The sequence below is a fragment of the Centropristis striata genome, chromosome 13 (assembly GCF_030273125.1).
Source record: "Centropristis striata isolate RG_2023a ecotype Rhode Island chromosome 13, C.striata_1.0, whole genome shotgun sequence".
NCBI lineage: Eukaryota > Metazoa > Chordata > Actinopteri > Perciformes > Serranidae > Centropristis > Centropristis striata.
This window is the reverse complement of record NC_081529.1, coordinates 25,859,784-25,885,665: the sequence shown is the minus strand read 5'-3', so window position 1 is coordinate 25,885,665 and position 25,882 is coordinate 25,859,784. Positions and strand designations below refer to the sequence as shown.

The following is a 25,882-nucleotide window of genomic DNA, read 5'->3' as shown; positions in this document are numbered from 1 at the left end:
TCTGATAGCTGCTGATCAGACCTGCACAACGTTCAGGAGGAATTTTGGACCATTCTTCCTAACAGAACTGCTTCAGCTCAGCCATATTCTGAGGATGTCTGGTGTGAACGGCTCTCTTGAGGTCATTACACAGCATCTCTCCAAGGTGGATTCACTTTTTTTTAAGTCAGTCTGTAGTAGTTTTACTTTGATGTTTAGGGTCATTGTCCTGCTGCATCACCCAACTTCTACTGATCTTCAGCTGGCAGACAGCCACTCTGGCATTAACCTGTAGAATACCTTGAGAAAATTTGGAATTAACTTTACACTCAATGATAGTAAGTGGTCCAGGCCCTGAGGCAGCAAAACAGCCTCAAGTCACGATACTCCCTCCATTATAATATATATATATATAGTATATGTAATATACTACTATTATTATTATACCGGCCTTACCGGCCTTATTTATTATTATTATTATATATTATATGTCATATTATTTTACTTATAATTACTTTATTTATATTTTTCAATTACAATTTTAATTTTAATTTTATATTGTTTGTTATCTATTATTACATATTATATTATATATATTATATACCGCACTATTATTATATACCGTCTAGTCACTATAGCATTGTTGCCATCATATCACCAGTTTAATTATTACCATCATCTTGTCAACCATCCTACCAACTGATGTTCTTTTTTAACTTCTTAAGTGTCCTTGTTCTATTCTGTGTTTTTTTTTTTCTATTGTTGTTTTTATTCATGCTACCTCAGTATTTTATTCTATTGTATTTTATTGTACTTGAATACCGGACTGCTGTGACAACCGAATTTCCCTTCGGGGATGAATAAAGTAATCTATCTATCTATCTATTAAACTTCACTGTTGGGATGATGTTCTCATATTGGTATGCATGGCCCTTTTTACACGATACCTATTGCCGTGTGTTCTTCATGAATAATTCCACCATAGTTTCATCAGTCCACAAAACATTTTCCCAGTAGTGTTGTTGAGTGTCAAGGTTCCAATGATTCCTTCAAGTCTTTACTTGTTACTCTGGAGTTCTTTTTTTACCCCCCTGAGCTTTCTGCATTGGGCCTTTCGGAGTGAACTTGGCTGGGCCCACTTCTAGGGAGAGTAGCCACAGCACTAAATCATCTCCATTGGTCTAACTGTGGACTGGTGAACACCTGAAGTCTTTGAGGTTACTTTGTAACCCCTCCAGTCTGATGCAAATCAACAATTCTTGATCGCAGGTCTTCTGAGATCTTTTTTGCGAGGCATGATTCACATGAGCAGATGCTTTTTGTGAATAGCAATCTCAACAAGTTTGAGTGTTTTTTTACAGGTCAATGTATCTCTACATCTCACTCAAATCTCATTTCATTGTAAGGACTCCAAGTTTGCTAATTCCTGACTCCAGTTAGCTCTTAGTGGAGTCATTACGCAAAGGGTTCTTACTTTTTCCACCATCACTTTAAATGTTAAATGGATGTGTTCAATAAAGACATGAAATATTATAATTGTTTGTGTGGTATTAGGTTAAGCATGTTGTGTTTGTCTATACTTGGGACTTAGATGCAAATAAGATCACGTTTTATGACAAATTAATGCAGAAAACTAGGTCATTTAATAGAGTTCATACTTTTTCTTGCCACTGTAATAATCCGTAGGTCTGCCTCCTTTTAGTGGACTTAATTTCTTTAGTTGATAATTTAATACTTTTTTCACACTGACTTATTAATTTCTAAACCAATGAGCACATCTCTGGTGGACAAGATTTAAAGTGGTGCTTTGACATGATTCTTTGTGGAGAAACTAATTTGAGTTTTATTCCACTTAGAATTTCTTCAGCCAAGAACAGTCCTCATCTGTAGTCCTAACTTCATTTTACCATAATTTTTTAAATATTTCACTCTTCTCATACTTTTTCTTTTAATGTGAAATACATAATCTATTTTAAATCTGTCAAGGCTATTGCGTTGTACTTCGAAGAACAATTTCGTAGTTGAAGTGGAAAACAATTCTCTTAAACAAAAGACAAAAAACAAGCTCTTAAACCATGCAGAATATATGGAGATCGGGTCAAGAAGTGAAAAAAATCCTATACACTGTTGATCACTTGTATGGTCTTTATTAACAATGTTTCAGTCCTAAGACCTGAACTGTGATGAAGTTAGCCTGATGATGCTCAAATCCTAAATAAAAGGTATGGAACCAAAATATTTCAGTATTCTTACTCTCAGCTTCAAGTGGTCATCACTCACACAGATGAATTCTGAATAGTCTGTATACAAACCCTCCTACTGCAGAGCTGAATAAATGTTTTTAATTATTCCACTTCACAACTCTAATGGACAGGGCTCACACTTAAGTGTTAAGTGCATCTTTGAAGCTACATTAACGGCAATTCACAATTCATCTTTGAAATAATTTATTCAATATTCATATATGGTAATAGAATGGTTTCATCATGATCAGCATATAAAATATGTACAGAGCGAAGCATTAGTAAAAATGAGTCTGCTGGGAAAGTGTGTGCTTATATTGTAGAAGGCGGTTACATCTCAGCAACTTGAAAGAGGATTTCTTCATTGAACAATCATCGATCCTGGTCAGATATCCCAGATGTGCAGGTTCTAGTAGATAATTAGCACAGCTTGAAGTCTAAACGGTGGCCCCAGATTAAGAAAGGCTGCAGTTGGACTGTTTGGACTCCCTCCCCTGAACAGAGACAAAACACAGTTAGAGACAAACACACATTTCATATACTAATTAAAAAAAACCTCATGAGGTAAATTGGTCTTTCTTCTGCTAATAAAGGATGGATCGCCTTGACAACAGTGTACCTACATGCGTTCCTTAAGCATGCTAGTGACGGCTAAGCTTTCCGGGTACCTGTTGCCTCTGCTGGCGTCTGTATTCTTCTTCACTGGCAGCGAGAGCCTGAGCAAGCGCCAGATCCTCCTGCTCCTGAGGGCTGAGACGCAAACAAACAAAGTCAAAAATCACACACAACATCAAGGAATGTGAAATCTGGATTTAATCACATTGCTGCCTCCCTGTTATTATTTGCACAGCAGATTTAACTATTGACGATGTGCGTACATAAATAAATATCTTAGTACTTCCCATGACTGGAGATGCATGCTTCTTTTCACGAATGTGTCTCTTAAGCTACTGTTGGGCAAACAAAAATTGCAAATTGTTTGACACAAAGCTCTCAGACTAAATTAGAGTGTGAACTTGAGAGCCAGGCAGACTTCTTCTTCTGCATCCCTTTTCAATACCTACTTTTATTCAAATTCTAACAAAAAACAGCTCTTCGAGGATTTTATTTTGTGTATTCAAAATGTGTGATTGTATTTGTGTTATCTTTTGGTTATTCTTTTTAACTTATGCTTATTAAAGTCCCAAACACAGCAAAATGAGAAGAAAATAGAAACTGAAGGTAGAGGGCAGAGTTCTGCCGATAGACACCACCAAACAGAAGTGAGGATAGAGAGGAATTCATTTTGTTTCAGTCTATAAATAGTTTAAGGATAATCCTAATTGTGCCATTTAAGCAAAACCTTGTAACCTTATTAAAGGTGGAAAAAATGTGTATTTTGTATTTGACTGCATAGTTTCCTTGATGAGCATTGCCTGTTTTATTTCTTTTTCCCTGGTTACACAGGGTTTTTGTCCATCTCGTAATTTGCATGTTTTATAGTCCAAATGGATATTAAAACCCTGGATTTTGATAGTTTTACAATCAGAGTACTGTTGTTTTATTAAATAATATTCATTTAACAATAGTTACACTTCACATTTTCCTCACTGGTCATACACACCTCTCTGCTTTCAAACCTTAGTGGTCCTCAGTTAACCTGTTTAGACCTGAAGCAAGGTTTGCATGTTTTGAAAACAATGAGGTTTTTTTTTTTTAGGCAGACATAGGTCTTAATGGCTTAACAAACCAGTCCTTCAAGTAAAACAAAGTTTCCTTACGTAAGGGTCGGTTGAACGGTCGGCCTCGACTCGGCCAAAGACATCTCCAGAGCCCTTTGTAAAGCCTGCTCCTCCGTCTGCAATGACAGCAGCAGAGCAGCAAACTCATGTTTACATATTCCTCACATCTGAGAATTATTAATCAGGTGTTGTCATGTAAATAAACCCATACCATGCCGGCCTGAAGGGATGCTGATGCTGGGATTACAACATTCTGAGCTGAAACGGATGTAGGAATTCGCTGGGGAGCACTGAGAAAAAACACACAAAAAAAGAGAATTAATATTTAAGGCGTACGTTTCAAAAGCCATTTAGGTTGACTATCAAAATCAATACTAAGTAAAAGCACTTACCCAGTGCTGGGGCCTCTGTTGTTTCCACTGACACCATTAGAAACAGCCCTCGAGTATCCTGAACCAGATGAACTAGAGGCAGAGGCAGAGGAAGCACTTTGGGCCCTCATTACAGCAGCATTTCTACAACAACAACAACAACAAAATGTCATCTTACTGCAATATTCGAATAAACAAACTGTATAATCTGAAGATATACTGTGACTGTACCCACCCTGATTTGGAAAGAGGTTTCCCATCGGTCTTACAATCATGGTCTAGTGGGTGTCGGTGTTTAAGACAGTAATTTGAATGACACTGGTCACAGGTCACTCGCATCATTTCCTTCTGCTTACAGCCTCCTTTAGAACATTTATTTGTAAAAATCTGAAAGAAGAAAAAAATGCCTTGTTATTGTTTAGATTTTAATTAACTCTCAGGTTGAAACCTCTCAAATGTATACAAACCTTTCTCTTTCTTTGCGCAGGATCCGATTTGCAATCCCGATCAATGTGTTCACCGACTTTAATGTCGGGCATCTCTCCTCTCTTGATGGGAATGGGGATGTTGCACAAAGGACATACTGGGACCTGGATGTCCTACAAAAATGGAATAAAATAACAAAGACATTAAACAAATACAAGATTGCAGATCCTCAAAATGAGAAAATATTAGCATGACTACTGCTGTTAACGCTGATCTTAACGGTATAATGTAATGCAATATCAGGACAGACAAGCAACATCTCTAAATTTGGTGAATGCAATGGGGTGACTTGTGAAATGCAGATACGCAGATTGCATGTTTTGTTTAATAGGTTATAGTGTTGCTTAATTTGACAAATATTATATTGTAAAAACAACCCAAGCAATGCATGTCCATTTTGTAGTCTTTAAAAGTGAACTAAATAGAACATTCTGCACTGTGCTGCAAACACTCACACTTACCTTTTTGTAGGAGGACATGCATTTGTGATTTGCATAGGTTATATGGTCCTTGCAGAAAATCTCTTGACAGGCGTCACATCTCATAGGAAGAAAATCTGTAATGTCAAGTAAGGTTTTTAAATTGCAGGTTAAACTAGCAGGTCATTGTCATCTTTCCCAAACAGCACTCACCTAAACGTTTGCAAGTCTTCTCAGAGCAGTGCTCTCCTAAATCTGGAAACTCCATCACGTTGAAAAGCCTCGACAGCTGACAGGAGTGAAATCTCAACAGCCTGAAGGAGGGAGAAGTGAAAATGTGTAGTGTTTAACCCTCTGGAGTCACCAAAAGCTCCAAAGCAAGACTTCTTCATGACATCCAGACTAGAAAACAAAGCAGCATGGAGCCCTACTGTAAATTTACCTCTACAGTTCTGGCTGTAAACTCCATGAGGCCAGTTTCAGTTTGATGATGATATACCAAGTAAAACTGGAGACAAGGTCAAATAGATTTGGTATAAAATGATAGAACTGGATGTAACCCTCTTATGTTATATTTGCAACCTTTGTTCACATCTGCAACATTTACAATTCTTTGTTCAGCATGATAGTGTTTTGAAAGTAAAAAGAAAATGTTGGACTAAATGACTAATAAAGACACAAAATGACCAAAAAAAAAACCAGAGTTGATGACAGGATCACACACAATCACAAGTTCACATTTATGTTGTTTTTTCTTTGTTTCTTTTTGGTTCAAAATGTTGATCCAGTAAGTCAGAATAAAAAAATAAATTATTGTCATAGGTGAAAAAAATATACCAACATGGCATTTAAACATTTTTAAGTGGTGTACACAGGCAGGATGAAAAGGATTCAGAAATGGGCTAAATAGCCCAAGACTCCATAGAGTTTAACAAAGCTGTGAATGCTTAAGTTCTTACTAAGTGAAATAAGCTATGTCATTCGTATGTTGGCTAGTGTTAGCTTAGTTGTTGCTCATGACGTGTAAATATGGCTTATCTTACAATTTTAGCAACACGGGTTTAATTTGGCTTAAGGTGAGGTCGGCTTTGACTTTCAGAAGTTGTCTTGGTCCAGAAAACCGTGGAAAACTTAATGTTAGGAGTCCTTTCAGCGAGGTTGCTACCGTCAGCTAGCTAGGCCTAGCTAACTTATACGATTATGTTGGTTACATAACTCGGTAAAGCTGAAAATATCTCTGCTTTACAACCGAGCCAAAATAACAGCAAACAGAAGTTATTGTGCTGTAACCAAATCATGATAAGAGGTTCAAATCGCAATCAGTGTTCGTTTAACAAAACAAACGCTAGCAGCTAGCCTAGCTTGTGTGTTGCTAAGCAATAAGCCAAGAATGTATATATTCTAAAAAGCATTATTGACGTTAGTGGATTCAAACATGTTCTTCACTTTCTCGACTAAATCCTCAGAATAAAGACAGTAAGCATCATTAGCTGATGTACAGTTGTTTTTCAACGTTGATCAGATTGTATTTTAGCTGACTAAGCTAGCTACCGTTATTTGAATCTGACAGCTAATTTTAGCTCTCGTTTAATTTTCACTCACCAGATCCCGTCTTCTTTACGATCTGTTGCTTTACAGTCGGAGGCAGCGATGTTTTCTTGAGTAATCCAAGCTAATGTAGATGTTACTATGCCTCTCTGACGGCAGTTACCCACAGATCCCTGAGTACTGCTGCTTGTTCGCCTGTTTGCCACTGAGCTGTCTGTTTTCATCAAGTTTTGATGTGTCACGCGCGCTCCTCCCACCGGATTGACGTAACCTGACGTCAAAAAAACAAAAAACACTCGTCACCGCAGGTGTGTTTATAAAGGTGGCCAGTAGAAATGACAGGCAAACTCTGGAAAGATCCAGACTATTAGTCATGTTAGCAAACACCAAGTGTGCATAGTCATGATGACTAGGGTTTTCTTATCGACACAAACTACAATATCTGTACAATATAAACCTGTTAAGGAGTCTGAGCAGCCTGGGGGTCAGCCAGAAGATTTTAGAATTGGTGTACACCACACATGTAGAGTGTGCTCACCTTCCATCTTCCTGTCTGGTTTAAGTTGTAAATGTAATAGTAATAGTGGGACGACCCCAAAAGCCACTAACAGAAATTTACACAGAGAGGACAAGGAAGGCCAGGAAGATTACAGCAGATCGCTCCCACCCCTTAACCCAGCTGTTCTCAACCTTGGGGTCGGGACCCCAATTGGGGTCGCGAGATGATTTCTGGGGGTCGCCAAATCATTTTGAAAGTCAGCCCTGTCTCCACTGTGTTAAAGTGTTCATGTGTTAATGTGTTTTAGTCTTTTTGGTCACTTAATGTCTTTTTTTGGTCATTTTGTGGGGTTTTTTTAGTCATTTTGTGTCTTTTTTTGATCATTTTGTGGTCAATTTGTGTCTTTTTTGGTCAATTTGTTTCCTTTTTTGGGTCATTTTGTGTCTTTTTTTGGTAATTTTGTGTCTTTTTTGGTCATTTTGTTTCTTTTTTGGGTGGTCTGAACTGTCCGTGTGAGATTGTGTTCAGTGAGCGGGGGTCGCGGACAACATGCATGTTAAATTGGGGGTTGCAACTCAAAAAGGTTGAGAACTACTGCCTTAACCAACCAATTCGAGCTCCTAAAGTTCAGGAGATGTTACAGGGTCCCACTAGCTAAGGGGGCCTTAAAAAAAATATTTTATCCCCAGCGCTACTCGCCTCCTCAACTCAACATAAGTGATGCACTAACTTTGAACTGCTCTTAATTGTCTTTTTCTTTTCTTATTTTATGTTTTAACTGCATTCACAACTGCTGTACGTTTTTAATGAAATTCAGTATCTTTACGGTGAGCCGAAGGCCAAACCTTGCCGAATGTAGAAGTCTCTATGGCTTGTACAATGCAAGTTTATACAGTTTGAAAAATATAGCCGTTTTTCTGCTTTTGTTTTGAAAGCTTATATCGGAAGTGTTTTCTTGTGTCTCCATTGACAACGGAGCTTGACAAATACAGGCCCACTATGTATGGAGAATAATGAGTGTTTGCTCCCCTCTGGTGGTCAAAGCGGCGAACTGCAACACATCAAATTAGTCAAATTAGCATCAATGCACACGTTTGCACCCAGATACATCCCATAAATAGGCTACTTTCTAAATAAAGTATATTTAAATAATTTCAAATAACGTCAAATAATTTAAGTATATTGACTACTTTCCTTAATCTATATTTATATTTTAGTACTCTGTTTGTTTCTGATTATGCACCAATACACTACAGCAAATTCCTTGAATGTGAAAACCTACTTGGCAATAAAAAAACAATTCTGATTCTGATTCTTAACCAATCCCAAACAAATGATCAGAAAAACATAATATGACTAGCCTGTAAATTGTTTGCAAAGGCCAAAGTTGGTGTCTACAATCACAAGTTAATTCGGTTACACGCAAAATTAATTAATTATCATTTTAATCTTAAAGTGGTTTTTGCAACATATCTTGTAAAGTAGATTTTTGTGAGAAACATGATGTTTTCTTTTAGCAATAATACAAGGCCGGCACAGTGGCTGGTGTTCTGTGCATTATAAGGCATGCATTGGCAAAATGTTTATCTGTTTGATTCCCCTGTGCAAATGCAAATCAATGGCTGGGTGAGTCACTGTTTTCATGATTGGGCCATACTTAACCATTCTTTACACACCTGCATGCTGGGCTGGGGGTGGAGCCACGAGGAAGCTTATGAGAATCCCCAAATACACTTTTCAAAATTAACATCTTTTACTATACTTTAGGGTTATCCAAAATCATGATGTCTGAGTGCTCCCATGAGCGGGGAAGGTGTGTGGAGACATATTTACCTGCTGGTTTCCCACTGAGTGGGCAGAAAGACAAGAGTTTAACTGCTGAGTTGGCTGTCTAATAGAAGATCAGTTGGAAACTGGTACTCATGGGCTCCTGCTGGTTTATTGACAGTATATTTTAGGAGGTAAATTTGATCACCGAATGTGCAGTTATTCGTTTTCCCATTATCCTTAGCTAGATAGTCTGTGATTGCTGCATTGTGAAAGACATTTAACATTTTGTACCTATAGTATTGAGTTTGGCTTGTCCTTTAAAATGTTCTTTAACCATGGAAAAAATCTACAATTGGACTTTTATTGCTATTTTTAATCTGTTTGATTTGAGATGTCCTCTGTCCACTACAGTAAAGGAAATAGATTGCTGAAAGTATTTGACTTCCAGAAAATGTCCTCCATAAGCCACAATGCCCTGATCCCTGTTTAGATAGCAGATGTCCGGAGTACTCCACATTGGATTGTTCGCTGCTGTGGGAACTCTTCTAGTATTTTTAGTTTCAATAGAATGTAGGTTGAACTTTGAGATATTTTTTCTATTTTACACCTCCAGAACCTGCATGCCACCTCTTCATATCTTTGTGTTCATAAAGTTGGAAAATTGTCTAAATGGTAAATACAAACAAAATGTTAAACCTATACATGATATTCAATTGAAAATTCTACAAAGGCAATCCTTGATTAATGTTACAGATTTTTGAGTTTGAAAATTGTTGGAAACATTTGAGGTGATCTAAGTACACAAGTAAACATAACATTGGGTTTAGTTGTTTTGAGACATTTTAATCCCTAAAAGCAACATATCATACTCTTTAATATTTCTTATTTTCATTCTTATGTTGCTTATTTTAAACAGCTGTTTCTGGTTCTAGTTTTCCTTGTATCACTGTAACATGTGGATTCTCCTCAGGGGAATCAATTTTACATCTTAAATAGGCACACTAGTGTCCCTATATTACCTCCTGTTAGGATTAGTCAGGTTAAGGTTGATTTAAACCTAATAGGAGTCATAATAAATTCTACCTTGTAAGCCTGGAAATATAAGCAGGTCAACAGCAGCTCTGATAAATTGATCATATCAGATTTTAAAAGCCAGACAAAAAAATAGCTTCGTGCTTTCTATCTTTTTAAATATTAAACCCCAAAAGAGTCTTAAAAAAGCCTAAAGTAATATTCAGAATTCATGAAAATGTGTGTGATTCAGTTTTATTAAAAAGTGAGATTGAGCCATATAATTCCAATATCACAATTTGACATCATTTTTTAAAAACTCAAGTCCAATCATCCAATCTTTTGACAATTTACCGAGAATCGATTTTAAAGTATATTCTTGAATTTGAGTCCGGACTGTTCGCTCAGATGAGTGAGTGTAATGGAGTGAAATCGACCTCGACATTGTTTTAGATGGCTCACAGGCTAAATCTCATGCAAACTGATGGCTTAAAATGATAATTTATCAGAGCTGAGCTTAATGCGACCAGGCTGAGTGGTGACTGTACAGGTTTAGCCAGTAGATGGCAGCAGAATTCCTCGGTAAACTCCTGAGCTGAGGAGGAACCATGAATAGAGATGGCTCCCAAAGGATTTAGTGACTCCACATCTCAAATATAACGCATGTATTTGTCTGTATATTGTCACTACACGCTGAAAATCTTGTTTAAAATGGAAGTTTTTGTTTGAATTTTTACACTTAATTCTAGCTATAACATAAAATCCACAATGCTGCATAAAATGACAAGGTTTCTGCACAAATACAGCGTTCTAATTCACTGTTTTAAGAGATTTTAAGCACAAAATTATTATAAAAAGTCCCAATTGTTTAAATGCATATTTAAAATATATTGCATTTCATATAATATGATGTATACAGTATATATAATATTTAAAGAGGATAGTTATGACTTATTGCCATCCCTCTCCTGCCAGTTTTTGCTCTCCAGGAACAAAATGATCATGAAGGGATCAATAAAGTGACTGATTTGAATGACAATAATTAAACATATTCTTTTTTTGAGGTGTTAAATATAATGTAAGAGTGCATCAGCGGGAACAGGCAGAGGCAGTTACAGAGAGCATAAATGTCTCTCCTATTCTGCAACACCTGCCTCATAAGCTGCTAACTCTGCGGCCAGATGGCAGCGCTCTGAAAACACCTGGCCGCTCTCACACTGCAGACCCACACCTCGTCCTCAATTGTTCATACACGTGCAATCGCAGATTATCGGTCATATTAGAGCATTACAGAATGTCTCAGCAGTGCAGTTTTTAATGATGTCTGGAGTATATTTTATTCTTGGGGACAATGCACGTCGAGCAACATCACTGTGAAAGTTAAAGTGTTAGCCCGAAGGATCATTTTCAGCTTTTCCTGCACTTCTGAAAGATGCTGACAAAAAAAAAACACTTTTAAAATGTGTTTCCATCATCCTCACTTAAAAACAATGCCCACCACATACCAAAATATTAGTGCTTTAAGAGAAATGTCAGTCTTGTTAAAGGAATACTTCCACCTTAAATTAAAATTTTTATTTAATTTTTCAGTTATCCAAAATGTGCAACTTTTTTTTGTGTGTGACCGCAGCGGCCAAAGTGTTACAGTAAGAAAGTGAGATTTTGGTTGAAATGTTAAGGAAGTTCTGAACATGCAACTGGATACAACCCTGATTCTAAAAACATTGGGACGCTGTGAAACACACACACACACACACAAAACAGAATACAATGACTTTGCAAATCCTTTGTACTGTATGCAATTGAATGTAGGTTGCAAAGACCAGATATCTCTCTCTATCTCTTTTACAGCTTTTTTGGAATCCGGGTTGTGTACTTCACTAATTGCAGGCCCGCCCACAGAAATGGCTGAGCCCACAAAGAGGTCCAGTGACTGGGCCCTCCCTAAACCTGCTTTACTCAGGTATGTGTTTGCTTAATCTCTCCTACTAAACATGGGGTATAGCAAGAGCATTCACTTCAACATTAGGTAGCTAATAGTCAATATAGATCAGTAAATTTCTGATTTAGGCCATCTATGTTTTTCTTCTTTTTCCCCCCACTTTGTTTTTTTTCCCGCAAACGGAGCCAGTCCCTTAATACATAAAAAAGTCATCAAAGTAAAAAAAGACTTGGAGAATTGTCAACCCAAACAGAAAAAAACAAACTAAGATGTACATGACATTTTTTTCCCAATGATTGCTTACAAAAAAAAGACTTTCAAGAGAGGGATTTTTCAGTATGAAACAGGCTAAATTTTACCAGTGGTTATCTCTTATAGTTTGTCCACTCTGCCACATTATTGGCCCTGATGTGTTAAACTCTTGAGACATTTGTATATATTCGTGTCTCTCATCACTGTTTTTGGTGGCACACCGTATAGAATAAACAGTGGAGAGAAAACAGCCACTAGAGGGCACAACAGGTCTTTTTATGCACACTGGAGCAGGTCTGCAGAGATTTTGTTAGGAGGTCAAAGAGGCCTAAAGGTCTGTAGGTATATTAGTGCCATCACATTAATAAGGTGTCTGATTTATGACAGAATGCAGGACGCGGACAGAGTGATTGTGTTTCTGCAGTTTGTGAAAGTAAAGTCGACTCGTGAAAGACATTATCAGAGGAACAACAATATCTAAAATATAGCTTTCTTGCAGTTGCATTTTCTGTGGGGAAGAACAGCAACAGCAGTTGTAAAACATAATCCTCAAGTTAGTTGAGCATGCGTCTCAAAAGTTCACATTAAGCTTCAATCTGTCTTTTTGTGTTCCAACATGTTGTCTTGTTTTGCTGCAGTGTAGTTCTACAGTAAATATCTCTGGGGTTTTGGGTATTTTCTGTACAGCAGCAGATGGCCGGGCTGCAGAGTACAGTCACCGCTCTCTCTACCAGATCTTTTGTAATGTGAAGAAACAGCGAGGGACCGCTAGCTATCCTGCCATCACTTCCAATTTGGCTGCAGTCGGAACAAACTGCACGGGCAACTAGTTAGTATTTGATGATGATAATAAATAGCTACATTTGTCAGGCCTTGTCTCAACTTTTATCCAAAAACTGAGGTTTTTCTCCGAAGTTTAAGGATTGGAAAAGTGCTACTGAGTGCAGATACAGTTTAATATACTTGCATACTGTGTGGGTATAAGGTGACATGTATGGAAGGGTATTTATTACCTCTCTTATCTCTCTCTCAGGAAAGTGTAATAGGGTTTTGAGTGTTTGATGCTGTCCAACGTGCTTAAAATCAAACAAATGTGCAAGTCTTTCTCCTAAACACACACATAAAGTGCTGCACAGCGGCTATATGAGCTATAATAACAGACACCCACAGTGACATGCAGCCTATATGCCTACATGCACCTATTCATATTTTCAGCCATCCAAAACCATTTGGGATTATATGGAGGATGGCTTAAAATTGGGATAGGCTACACTTTTTTATATTCCTGTAGAGTTGAATTATTATATTGAAGTTGAATAATAAGCACTGAGTCAAACAGCACACCCTTCATCTGTGGAGCTGTAATTAACGGGGGCAAAATGCAGGCGGTGGCGAAGGAAAAAAAATGCAAATTATTCTGCACAAAGGCTCCTCACAAATTGGCGTCACCATTTCTCAAATTATATCATTACTATATTTTGAAAATGTTAATCTGTTGAGCGGATTTCCCGGGGGAGTTGAGTAAATTAGTTCTATTTCCGAGACTGCCTCTCTGCAAAGGCACGGCAGCGACAAGCACCTCTGATTTGCTGATTACAATTAGACTCCCCAGTTTGGGCTCCTTCAAGCATTGATAATTTTCGGCATATTAAGCACGTTTTAGCAAAGGTGATAAGTCAGTTTTAATTGAAATGAAATTATTATTCTAATGGAAGTTTGGTTATTATTATTAGGAGGCACTAGTCATTCTAGCTTCATTTTTAATATATAAATGCTGGGGAGTAAAAAAAGATTTTGAAGGGCATTAGGGTGTCAGGATTGAATGAGGTAATTTGAAGGGAATTACTTTCTCTTCTATCAGAAATGAACTGAATTAAAAGTCCAAATCAATCGCTTTCACTTCTCCATTCTACTTTGACAGCGGCACAATTACAGATAATTAGATGGGAGGAAACTTTTAATTGTGGGATTAGAGGGAGAGAGAATTTGTAGGATCAGAGGGAAATTTCGAGGCAGAGTTTCTTGCTTAAAATCGAATCAAAGGATTTGCAAGCTTAAAATGGCATCCAGCTTTTTTTTCCTACTGTTTAATTGGAATTGCATCTAGTTCATCCAAATCATCCAAAACAATTAATTTAGATTTAATTCTATAATTATCATCAAATCGAATAATGTGCAACCTAATTTAGATAGTTAAAAATTAACGTGCGTGAAGTTAATTGAGTAATTAAACTCCTAAACTGCTGCCTATTAATTTGCCTGCCTAATTAAAAATGAATTTGATTCTGTGCGGCTAAAGTAAGCATCAGTGTTGGATGGGCGTCTTGATAAGACCTGTGTCTTTTTTGGGGGGGTTGGGGTGTATCATTTAAACACTTATATTAACTTGGCACGCCTGAGTTTCACTTATCTGGTTATCAGGAGTCAGGTGAGCTCCAAAATCCTCTTATTGGGGACTCAGCCAAACAAACAACACGGAAAGTTGGCTTTAAAGAGATGTATGCAGGAGGGGAAAAGAAAGTGGATGCCTTATATTTGTTTGGTCCAAAAAATAAAGTTTGATGTGTGCAAAGTCTCCAGAAAATGTGTTAATTTCTTTTAGACTTTTAAACTGTTGATATGAGTAAGTGAATGGGTGAATGTGCAGAGTTGGTGTGTGTTTTAGTGGGACTTTCCCATCAAGTGCTCCATCAGTGCCACTGCTAAATCATCATCATGGTGTGTAGTGGACTCCTAAGTGATTATAATAACATCTAACAGATTTTGCATAGCAGAAAACAATAAAATGTGTCCAAGTGTAAGTCTGAGTGTAAGTCAGGCCTCAGTGTGTGCTCCATGGTCACTCTAAGGGGACACCATGCAGTGAATTGCCAAATATAACCAAAAGTAATACAATATTAATGTTTTGTTGTTTTAGAAAGGGGCATAATATTCTTTGGAAATCCTACAAATGTATGTTTTTGACTTGTATATCCATGTAGGTTTCCAAATGTGTAGCCATGAGTCAAAAGCATCATAATACACTCTTGGCTTTGGTGTGTGTTACTGGTCACTCTTAACATTCAATTTAAATGTAATCTCTCATGGCAGCCATGCTGTTTTGTCATATAAAAGGCGTTTAAGTTGTTAACGGGTTACTACTTTCTATGCATTGAGGTGACAACATGTAGTTAAATACCAAATATAGCAAAGGTCACACAATATTAATATGTTTTTGCTGTTTTAGAAGGAGAAAGTTACTGCTCACACTTACGCTCAAATTTAAATGTATTTTCTAATGGCAGCCATGCTTTTTTTTAATCTTAAAAGGTGTTTAAAGTAAAGAAGTTACTACTCACTGCACACTAAGGTGACAACATGCAGTAAAAATACCAAATATAGCAAAAATAATACAATATTAATAATGTCTTGTTGTTTTAGACAGGGTAAGTTGTCTGCAATATTCTTTGGAATCCTGCAAATGTACATTTTAGACTTTGCCATGTAAAGTAAGTTGCAATATGATATTTTTGCAATATATTTTTTTTATTTACATGCAACACCAAAAATGAAAAGCACAGATCTGCGCTGAGATGCATCTGTCCTGATCTGCCATCCCTCCTGGAATTCTCTTTGTATGTAAAGTTGAATCAATTACTCCATAGGCCTCTGCTCTTATTGATTCACATCAACAATACATTAATGCAATAAAGACGATGTGCCCTGCTACAACTCAGCATTCTCAATGAGGGGAAAAAATATTATTATTATTATTATTTTTCTCCCTTTGAAGAGCTGCCAAAAGGGCCAGTTGTGAAAAGGTAACAAGGCAGGGCAGCAGCGCGACTCAGTGCTGGCCTTGTTCGCCTTATTATCGGGTTAATTAAAGCTAGAATCTGACAATGTCACCCGCTTGTAGAAAAACGGATTTAAATGCAATGTCTCTGGAGACTGTGTCAAGGGCTGCCTTTCATTGAGCCCCTGTGTGTGCGCGCCCGAGTTGGGGACATCCTATGTATGCTTGGAAATGAATGAAAAGCAATTATTGAATTTTAGATGTTCAAAAAAACCCCGAAATGAATGGGGAGGAATTATTCATAAGATCCTGCCCATGTGCGTTAAAATTAAAGTTAAAATACAAAGAAACGCTTCAAAGACAAACTGCACTGCTGCTGCTAAAGAGGGAAGATGGATAAATAGGCGAGATCATTTCTGAGGAGTTCATTAAAATGTAAGGCTACACACTGAAATACACAGGGTTGTTATTTGGGCTTGGGGGTCAAGTGACGAGCGGATTATATACTTCCTCATAATAATATTAATTAAACAATTTGCATGCTAATAGGGTAACAATTATCGCAGCTTCTGTTGAGAGATTCAGGTTATTACAACATGCCAATCCGGGTGCCAAGGGTCAGGGAATGAGTGGGGTGCGAAATTTCAACTCTGATTAACATTATGACAGCGCCAGACTTGGGATAAATAAAGTCGAATTAATTATTTGGAAACCTAATGAGCAGATAGGATTTAGGCTGGTCACATATTGAGTGCAGGGGGTTGCACAAGTGGAGGAGCTTTCCAATTCGGCTTCCTGTGTGCATGCCTGTAATGCATACATGAGTATTTAGCTGCTTTTTTATTATATTCTATTGAATTCTATTGTCCTGTTAGTAGTGGGAGACTTTCCTTTATTTGCTCATATATTTAGTTCATAACGCAGCGTTTGGTCGTAACTGAAGCTCTCGCCTTGTAACAGTAAAATATTATAGTTTCACTCTTTGTGCCTTTAGCAATATCTCCCCTTTAAATACAGCCATATTTCAACCATCACCCTGTTTGTTTTACGCCCTGTATGTCTGATTGTAAAGGTTTAATGTATTTAAATGATAATCCATAAATAACATGTGGGGGGTTATCTTAACTCAGTGGCTCCCACAGGGAGTCCAAAGAAGGTTGCAGCCATCTCCGGAAAAAGGAATATTTTTATTCAACATTTTTTTTTTTTTTTTTTGCAGTGTTTAAAAAAAATCAGCCTTCACTTTTTCTGCTACTTTTCCAAGACATGAGTCAATACAAATGCAAGAAAATAACAATAGAAGACTTAAGACAAAAGGGGAAAAATAATGCTAATAAACAAGCTTTAACATAGATAAAAAAAAAAAATATCATCATATTTTGTCCAAGTCTAACATTCGTCTGTATCCTCCACTTGACAAAAAGTCCGGGAGCCTCTGGCCTAACCTATCCGCCTGTAGCCTCTCCTCCCCGGGCTCCACTGAGCCCTTCCTCCCGGTGGGTCCCCCGTGTAGTTGCGATGTAGTTCTTATCAAAGCCCTCCTGTCTTGTTGTGACAGCTCTGATATTGTTTATTGAGGTGGATGTCAGCTTTAATTAGCAATCGATACGGGGAGCGTTTGCAGAGCGCGTCTCTGACGTCAGCGTCCATTACCGCTTCTCATTGGGTCTCCTATTCCCCGAGCCTGGGCTAATTATTGGGAGGTTCATGTGGATAAAGTACAGCTCATCCCTCCCTTCACATCATGTCCCCTACTCGTTGGCCACACTCGCTGCATGCTTTTTAAATTCCCATCACCGGCCTCGAGACGTCGTTTCCTTTTGCCTGCGGGATGATGGACAGCAGGATACTGGATCCACCTCACGCCCAGTTCGGAGGCTCTCTCGGCGGGATGGTGGGCTTCCCGTACCATCTGAGCCACCATCACGTTTACGAATTAGCCGGGCATCAACTTCAATCTGCGTCCGCGGTTCCCTTCTCAATAGACGGATTACTTAATGGTTCCTGCACGGCTTCGGTTGGTAATTCCAACCCCCTCTTGTCTTCGGGCTGCGGGATGAATGGAGATAATCAGCAGTACAAACTGACAGGTAAGCCACGTTACAACATCTCCTCTATAGGTCGAGGCACAAACAGAAAGAAACAAAGACAGGATATTGCGATACAAGTTATCCTCTTGGTGTTTAAAGGGCAAGCCGAACCACACACACACAGGCACACACACACAGAGGCAGAGGAGTATTCTTCGCCTCCCACTTCATTTCCATCTGCGAAAGCTGAAGATGCAACCAAGCAAAAACAATGTTCCTGTCAGTCAGGAAATACTAGAGCAAGAAAATGCTGTGTGTTAACATCTCAGCGTTTCCTCTTAATTCGAAGAAAAAGGCGTCAGATTTGCAGGCAGCATGGTTGCACACTGCGAAGCCTCAAATGCATTCTTCAGCTCTAAAGTTTGCACAATTCTTGCATGAAACCAGAATTGTTAGAATTGTTTTAAAATGTGGTAATTAGAAATATATATATATATGTATATTTATTGATTTATTTATTTGTTTACATTCATTCTTACTCTGCTGTCAGACTCGGGGGACCCAGACAAAGATAGTCCTGGTTGCAAGAGACGGAGAACTCGCACAAATTTCACTGGTTGGCAGCTGGAGGAATTAGAAAAGGCTTTTAATGAGAGCCACTATCCCGACGTGTTCATGAGGGAGGCTCTGGCTCTTCGGCTCGACTTGATAGAATCAAGGGTTCAGGTAAATATTTATTTTGTTCCTCAATAAATACAATTTAATGTGCTCCTATATTCCTTTGTTTATTAATTATACAAGGCTCAATGTTCCATGGTTTAAACTGCTGAAAAATAGCGTAATAAACCTCCAGGTAGCAGAGGTTAATTTGGGGTCATAATTATACACCTTGTTATAATTTTTAAAAAATAATAAAAACGACCCACAAGATTAATGTGTGTTGTCTGACCTTTCATGACTTATGTTAGTCCAATAAATCAATTTTAATTACACCTTTATTTAGAAGAAATAATGAAGCCTTTAATGCCAGCTGATATTTTTTATATTTTGAACCACATTATTTTAGAAGTTTTGGTATTTTATTTGTCAGATATATTGACAATATTGAATAAACCAAAATACTGCAATTATTCAGTGTATATTGACTTCAATTGCATGAGTGAATATACTCATATACGGACCTCCATTATTTTTATTTTATTAGAATATTATTTGGGGGGAAAATCGCAGAGGGAGATTTGCTAAGTTTAATTATAATTTCAGTTTTTCCATAGTTTTCATAGAAATTTGTAATAATAAAAATAACAAATAAAATTAAATAAATGAAGACCTGTAAACCTGACCTATATTTGAACTAAATAAAAAATATTTTTTAAGCTTCATTCCAACTTTTTGTAGCCTTGTGTGTGCACAGATTGGTTGTTAATCACAGGCCTAATTAAAGGCCTGCATAGAAAACAGCAAGAGCAAGTTGTAACCTCACTATTTGTTTAATTACCATATTGTTAAAGCACTGACATTTTTATGTCTAATTAATTCCCTCCTTGCAGTGACAGAATTTTACACGTTTTCACTTTTTTCTCTTTGCAGGTATGGTTTCAGAACCGCAGAGCCAAGTGGAGGAAAAAGGAGAACACAAAGAAAGGTCCTGGTCGACCTGCACACAACGCCCACCCCACCACCTGCAGCGGGGAGCCCATGGACCCGGAGGAGATCGCCCGGAGAGAGCTGGACCGGATCGAGAAGAAGAAACGAAAGCAGGAGCGACGGCTGCTCAAATCCCAGAACAAGCTCGCAGCCGGGGATTTATTTCACACCCCGGGATCAGACAGCGACAGCGGGGTGTCGCATGTGACCGACAGTGACCACACGGGCCCGCCTTTTGACTCTCTGGGGGGGAACCAATCGAGCTGCGACCAAACACCTCACTCTCACCAGAGCCAGAACCAAAGACACTTGGACCATGACGCTGGCGGATCCGAGCTGGACTCGGCCGAAGCCACCCACCGGGCCAGCCTGATGTGCTCCAACAACAGCAGCAGCGGCGCGTCCAGCGTGCAGAAACTCAACCCTTTTAGCGTCGAAAGCCTCCTTTCGGACTCCAGACCGAGACGCACCCCCGCGGCCTTACCCTCCTCACGGCCTTTGATAGGGAAGGGACACTTCCTGCTCTATCCCATCACACAGCCGCTTGGATTCATTGTTCCTCAAACTGCTCTGAAGACAGTAGCAAACTCTGACTGTGCAGACAGCCCGGCGGAGAGAAACCAGCCCAGTGTCCGCTGCAGCATCTCTGCGAGCTCTGCGGGATGTAGGAGCAGCTCGCCGGACTCTGCGGACACACAAAGGGGACAGGTGGGATCAGAGGACAAAACACCGCACACAAGCCCGTCCAGGGCCGCCTTCAACACTGGCAAAAGTACTCAGACTTCTGTTATTTGCAGCGATTCGACTTTTGAACACAGTCCACAACTCATTAAGCCTGTCGATGCAGAGCGAAAAGAGCATTTAGAGATCAAGGCTGACAACCCCGAGTGTGTCCTCACTGACAGTCCAGCAGACACAAAGACAGACTCTAAAGAAGACATCGACATGGAGTAAATCATTGGGGGTAAAAAAAAATCAGAATCATACTGATATATCCTCTAAACGACACCTTTCATTAGGCCAAAGCTTAACCACAACCTACATCTCTAGGTCCCCACATTGCTGATATTTTGACAATGGTGTGCTCTCTCTTTTCTCTTCCTCTCTCTGTCCCTCTCTCTCTCTGCGAGTGTGTATGTGTGTGTGAGTCAGGAGTCTCTAGATATCCTTTAATGTGTGTCAAAAAAAACACAAGACCAACAAAAATCCTCAAGAGCTGTAAAAAAGGTATTATACTATTTATATATGTAAGGTTTTTCTTAAATAAATCTATTGTATACAAGCACCTCAAACCGTGTGAGACCTTAAATAGCAGCACATATACAGTGCAGGGCTACAGTACAGTAGGAAGGGGCTTTCTTAAGAAATCTCATGTTGTACTTTGTATATTGCCTTAACAAATTTATTCATCTATAAGCCCCCACTGAAATGAGGTTACGAGCCTGAGGCGAAAAGGACCCGCTCGACTCCTGCAGAGTTTTGATATGAAAGTAATTATTTTCCCGGTGGCTACTGCAGGGGGATTCAGTTTATTTTAGCTCAAAGGGGGTTATAATACATTACCGATTTCTAGTGATATGAAATCACATAAACTTCCAAGAATAATAGAATTAGCATGAAAAGGCCTGGGTGTCAAATTGAAATAGGAAAATAATAGCCCCGGCAGCTGGGAGTGTGTGTGTTTGTGCATATTGGATAGGAGATGGGGATTCGTGGGGAGGCATTTTCATGAGCTTTTCTTCTTCTTCTCCCTCTCTCTCCACTTTGTCAGGGCCCCTTGTAGCAGGGCTATATTAAGATAGATGTTCGATGATATCCCTCATTGTTCTGTCGCTTTACATTGATGTTTCTGTGTTATCAGCCTATTGATCATGCGTCCGCTGTAATAGGACGGGCTGAGGCAAACGTGCCTATTTACAATAGCAGAACACATTTGTTCTAATAGGGTTGGTGGTCCCCAGGGAAGCCATGCGGGGATCTGGGACATCTGCTCCCCTTTTTGCAATATTAGCAGTGTTGACCACAATATCACGTCGACCCAAAGGAAGGAGGCTGCTGTGTGGCTTGTAATAACATCACACACAAAAAATCTTAAAACAAAAAAAAAGTCCAGCTACAGCAGCTCACACAAGCCCTTTAGTGTTCTCTTTGGGTCTTGATTTGCAAATAAATTGAAAATAATCAGAGGGGTGAGCTTTACGTCTGAGCCGGCGCAAATGAATTTCTGAGCCAGTGTCCCTTTCAAAATATTTACATAAATTTCAACCCATGCAGCTGTTTGCTCTAGGAAGCAATGTCTTATTAGGTTGGTGGGGGGCAGGGGCACACACACACACACACAGCCAACATGGCACACACAGGGAACATGCACAAGATTAGGCCTGCAGAGGCAGAGGGTTAGAGGTGTATCCTGTGTGTCTGCATTATATTGCTCAGATTATATGCTGTTTTTAAATTTGTGTTAATTATTTAATCTACCTTGGCATTAGTTTTATAATAATTTTCCAGCCACTATTTATTTTTGTGTGTGTGTGTGAAAACACGTTATTGCAACTAAAATAGTTATTTACTTGATAAGGGCATGATTAGAATTGCATTACATTCATGCACAGGGATAAGATGCACTGTGATTAGTGTTAGTGATCTTTTTTTAATCTCCTATTAACTGAAGCTTTAAAGGGACTTGCAATGTTATTATATATTTTTATTATAACGTTGCAATAGCTTAAATTCTACCATAAAATTGGAAATATTTTAACTCACAATTAATTGATAAATCCATAAGTTGTCAGCTGTTTAAAAAATAATAGAAATATTTATTTACTAAATAGTGGGATAACCGGGGCCAACGTGAAATAACCCCTCAGATTCTTCGCTGTGTGTTTTTCCATGCTACTCTGAGGCTATTTGGGACGTATGCCCAGTTCATCCATAATTCATTAGCACACTGAATAGGAGTATCGCTGGCTGCACATTGGTGGCCTTAAGGTGAAATTAGCGATTTGCTTAAGTAGTTAAGCTTTTCTTGCCTGAGAGCTGCACGCTGCATGATTCAAGACAAACTATCAATCGATATGCCCAGGCAGCCTCCAGGAGATGTGTCGTCCATGAATCATACTTTATGAATTCAATTTATACCCGGAGAAATTTTCAATTTGAACGCCGGATCATTATGGGAGAGTGTAAATTGTTTTTGCTCTATTATGCATCGGACGCCATCATTTTTCTTTCTAATTACGGAGGTGTCAGGTCGGGCTGTCATGCAGACGCTGATTTTCAATTTAACTGATCATCATGCATTCATTTTCCCATTTGATAAATCTGCTATCTCGAAGCTTCTCCATGCCCGGAATGCTAAAAGAGAGGCACAGATTGGCAAAGTAATAGGGGCCTGTATGCGGCAATAAGTGCAGATCAGGCAGCTAATTTAGCACCTCCTGGTATTTCCATTTCCATTTCTCATTTCCAACTCTCAAAGGAGGAAAAGCAGCCCAAAGGCAGAGAGCTGGTAGGCTTTGCACTATCGGAGAAAGACAGAGAAAAAAATCTACCAAAACGCCTTGTTTTCAACCACACATTTCCTAAATTAGGATATCAAGCTTAATTAAGGCTAATAGAGTTTTCTCAGTATGTGTTAGTTTTATTTAATAGAAACAAATTTGCGCAATTAATTATGGCCATGATATTAAGGGTCTCATTTGCAGCGTTTTCGAGCTGCAGCCTAAATCAAGCGTCTTCAGAAATAAGCTTCTCATTTCCGAGCCAAATGACTAACTAAATGTTTTTCTACACACATTAAATCGCTTTATTTGCCATATTATGTCCAAGGAAACCAAGTCAGATTGGGCTCGAATGGATCTACTTTATTGCGCCGCAATGAGTGAATTAAACTTGTGCTGTTTTTCTGTTATTGCAGAATTTTATCATTTTTAAAAAGTAGGCCTATGTGTAGCACATTGCACATGTAAAAATATTTTTATTTTGGTTTTTCACGAGTAGTAATTTGAGCTTTTATTGTGACAGGAATATTATTATTTTTTTTACAAGTTTCATGCTCATGGACAAACCTGCTCTCGCTACAAATCCAGTCTCTCTGCACACGCGACTCTTGTGCGCTTTGTGTTCCTGTATGAGATCTTAGAGGCTCTGAGGGCTCAGTTTGGATAAGAAAGAACCGTGTCCCCTTTTAAAAAGGATCCTCCATAAAATAAAATGCCACTTGACATTTGGCTTCTCCTGCAGCAACCCCGCCATGCCTTTTAGGATTATTTTACATCTACATACTCATTAATGCGCCGGTGGATTTAATCATTCTTATCTTTCCCGTGCATACCTGGGATAAGCCTGACATTACCATCTGCACTGATTTCTGGACGATCCTTAAAATAATTTTAATTATCTTGGGTGTATTTCGTGAAAAAAAAACGCTCTAATCAAAATGTAGTTAATAGCACTTGAACAGTCGAAGCTCAGGTTTCTGTTAACGCCTAAAATATATAAATTATGTTTAGAGTAATTTAAGGACATATTAAAATTATACAGACTTTGTTAAATAAGATTAATTGGCGACAATTTTGCCTGAAAAAAAGTATCTCTTTTTGAGATTGAAGATATATTTTTTTACAATTTTTTAAACTAACTTTTAAGTTAGCCTATTATTCATTCTGCAAAGTTTAAAAAGGATGAAGAGAGGATCAAAATGTCACAATTTTTTGTTGTAGCAAAACACTGCTGTCCTATGGTGGTTTTATTTTCTTAATGCAGCAATAAGCAATGCTTTCCACGATCTTTGTGTACTGAGAAAATCTCTAAGACTTCAGAAAACAATTCGGGAAAACATATTCCTGAAAAACACAAACACATGGCATTTAATGAAAAAAAAAAAGAAAGAAAAAGAAATGCAGAAAAGGTGCTTTTTATTATGGGATTTGCATTGAGCTATGAGTAAGGATAAAAGGGTTATATGCCAGTTTTCATGACAATATAAATGTAAACTATCCGGTGAATATGATATTCCATATTCCTCAAAAAAGTACTAGAAATTAAACAAATATCACTTTATATAGCAAACATATTTCTACAGTATGAAGACTGAAATATTGGATCACACAGAACACTTACTTTTAAGAAAATAAATATAGAAAATATTGAAAATTTGACAACCCATTCTGTGAGGTATAGATAAATAAACACTTTTCCTTTCCTTTTCCATATTTTGTTTATTACACGGTTGCCCATAAAGTTGGAATAATTTTGTTTTCAGACACAATCCTCTGTTAATTGTAGTTTCATCTTCATTGTGATATGTTTGGAAGAGATTGATTAATAAAGTTTTGAGAGGGTATACACTATCTGTCAAGAATAAATCACATTATCACAATCATTTCATGGAAAGAGGTAAAAAATATTTTATTCCAACTTCATGAGCGACCGTGTATTATTATTTATTATTTGTTTTTCCCAGACTGTTAACATTTAAACTTTGAGAAGTGCTGCTATAACACACAAGGTGACAAAGTCAAACAAATATAATAATCTTTAGTTCTGCAGTTCCACACTTGCACTTTTTCAAAGTGCAATAACACACCATTTCCCTCTTCCTTAAAAAAAAAAAAAAAATATATATATATATATATATATATATATATATATCTTTCTCATTAAATATAGCACATTCCTGCATAATGCCGGCTGCATATTGTTTCGGAATAGCTGTAGGGAAGGATTAGATATTAGACTCCTTCACAATAAGAGCACTTGCATCCTTGTGTGATGATGTGAGAGGTGACTGGAGTCTTTTCAGAATGGTCAAACCTGTTACTATCTGTCTGGCCTCGTTATCTAAAACATCCTGGGTTGTGCTTTTGGATAACACAACCTTAGAATTCATAGGACAAATAATATATATCAAAGAGCATAATGTGTTATAGAGTGCCGTGGTACATTAAAGAGGGTCTTCTTGTAAGGCTTCTGGCAGACATGCATGGACATACAGTTCAAAGCAAATTAGTTTCTGACACCTCATTGTCTTCAATGAACCTGACAGCTTCATCCTTACAAAAACCCATGTTTAAGTCGTCATGTATCAAAATGTTGGCTGTGATTTAGGGTGATATTTGAGAAAGTTTGGCAACCTGGTGCAATATCTCGAGATAAGGCTTGTATAGCTACTTGACTCCTAGGAGACTT

The 25,882-nt window shown here is 38.1% G+C and overlaps 2 protein-coding genes and 1 long non-coding RNA gene across 5 annotated transcripts; 2 read left to right on the top strand and 1 right to left on the bottom strand.

The window, feature by feature from the left end:
* Window positions 1–2,409: 2,409 nt before the first annotated feature.
* On the bottom strand, window positions 2,410–7,017 carry zfand2a (zinc finger, AN1-type domain 2A). Of its 3 annotated transcripts, none has more exons than XM_059348277.1 (10): window positions 6,822–7,017; window positions 5,433–5,533; window positions 5,262–5,356; window positions 4,782–4,913; window positions 4,550–4,701; window positions 4,336–4,407; window positions 4,155–4,233; window positions 3,983–4,059; window positions 2,891–2,972; window positions 2,410–2,716 (listed from the first exon to the last, which is right to left on the bottom strand). In XM_059348277.1, exons 1-10 carry the CDS (start codon window positions 6,989–6,991, stop codon window positions 2,678–2,680), a joined length of 999 nt encoding a protein of 332 aa, XP_059204260.1. In that variant the 5' UTR covers window positions 6,992–7,017; the 3' UTR covers window positions 2,410–2,677. The 3 variants fall into 3 exon arrangements, with proteins under 3 accessions (XP_059204260.1, XP_059204259.1, XP_059204258.1); XM_059348276.1 differs by having other exon boundaries at window positions 2,846–2,972; window positions 4,336–4,458; window positions 6,822–7,014; XM_059348275.1 differs by having other exon boundaries at window positions 4,336–4,458; window positions 6,822–7,014.
* LOC131983547 (uncharacterized) lies at window positions 6,982–13,416 on the top strand. The gene is made up of 3 exons (XR_009395473.1): window positions 6,982–7,075; window positions 11,899–12,010; window positions 12,929–13,416. It is a non-coding gene; the product is annotated as an uncharacterized LOC131983547 (long non-coding RNA).
* Window positions 13,417–17,455: 4,039 nt separating this feature from the next.
* On the top strand, window positions 17,456–20,978 carry uncx (UNC homeobox). The gene is made up of 3 exons (XM_059348273.1): window positions 17,456–18,106; window positions 18,597–18,772; window positions 19,637–20,978. Exons 1-3 carry the CDS (start codon window positions 17,848–17,850, stop codon window positions 20,645–20,647), a joined length of 1,446 nt encoding a protein of 481 aa, XP_059204256.1. The 5' UTR covers window positions 17,456–17,847; the 3' UTR covers window positions 20,648–20,978.
* Window positions 20,979–25,882: the final 4,904 nt, after the last annotated feature.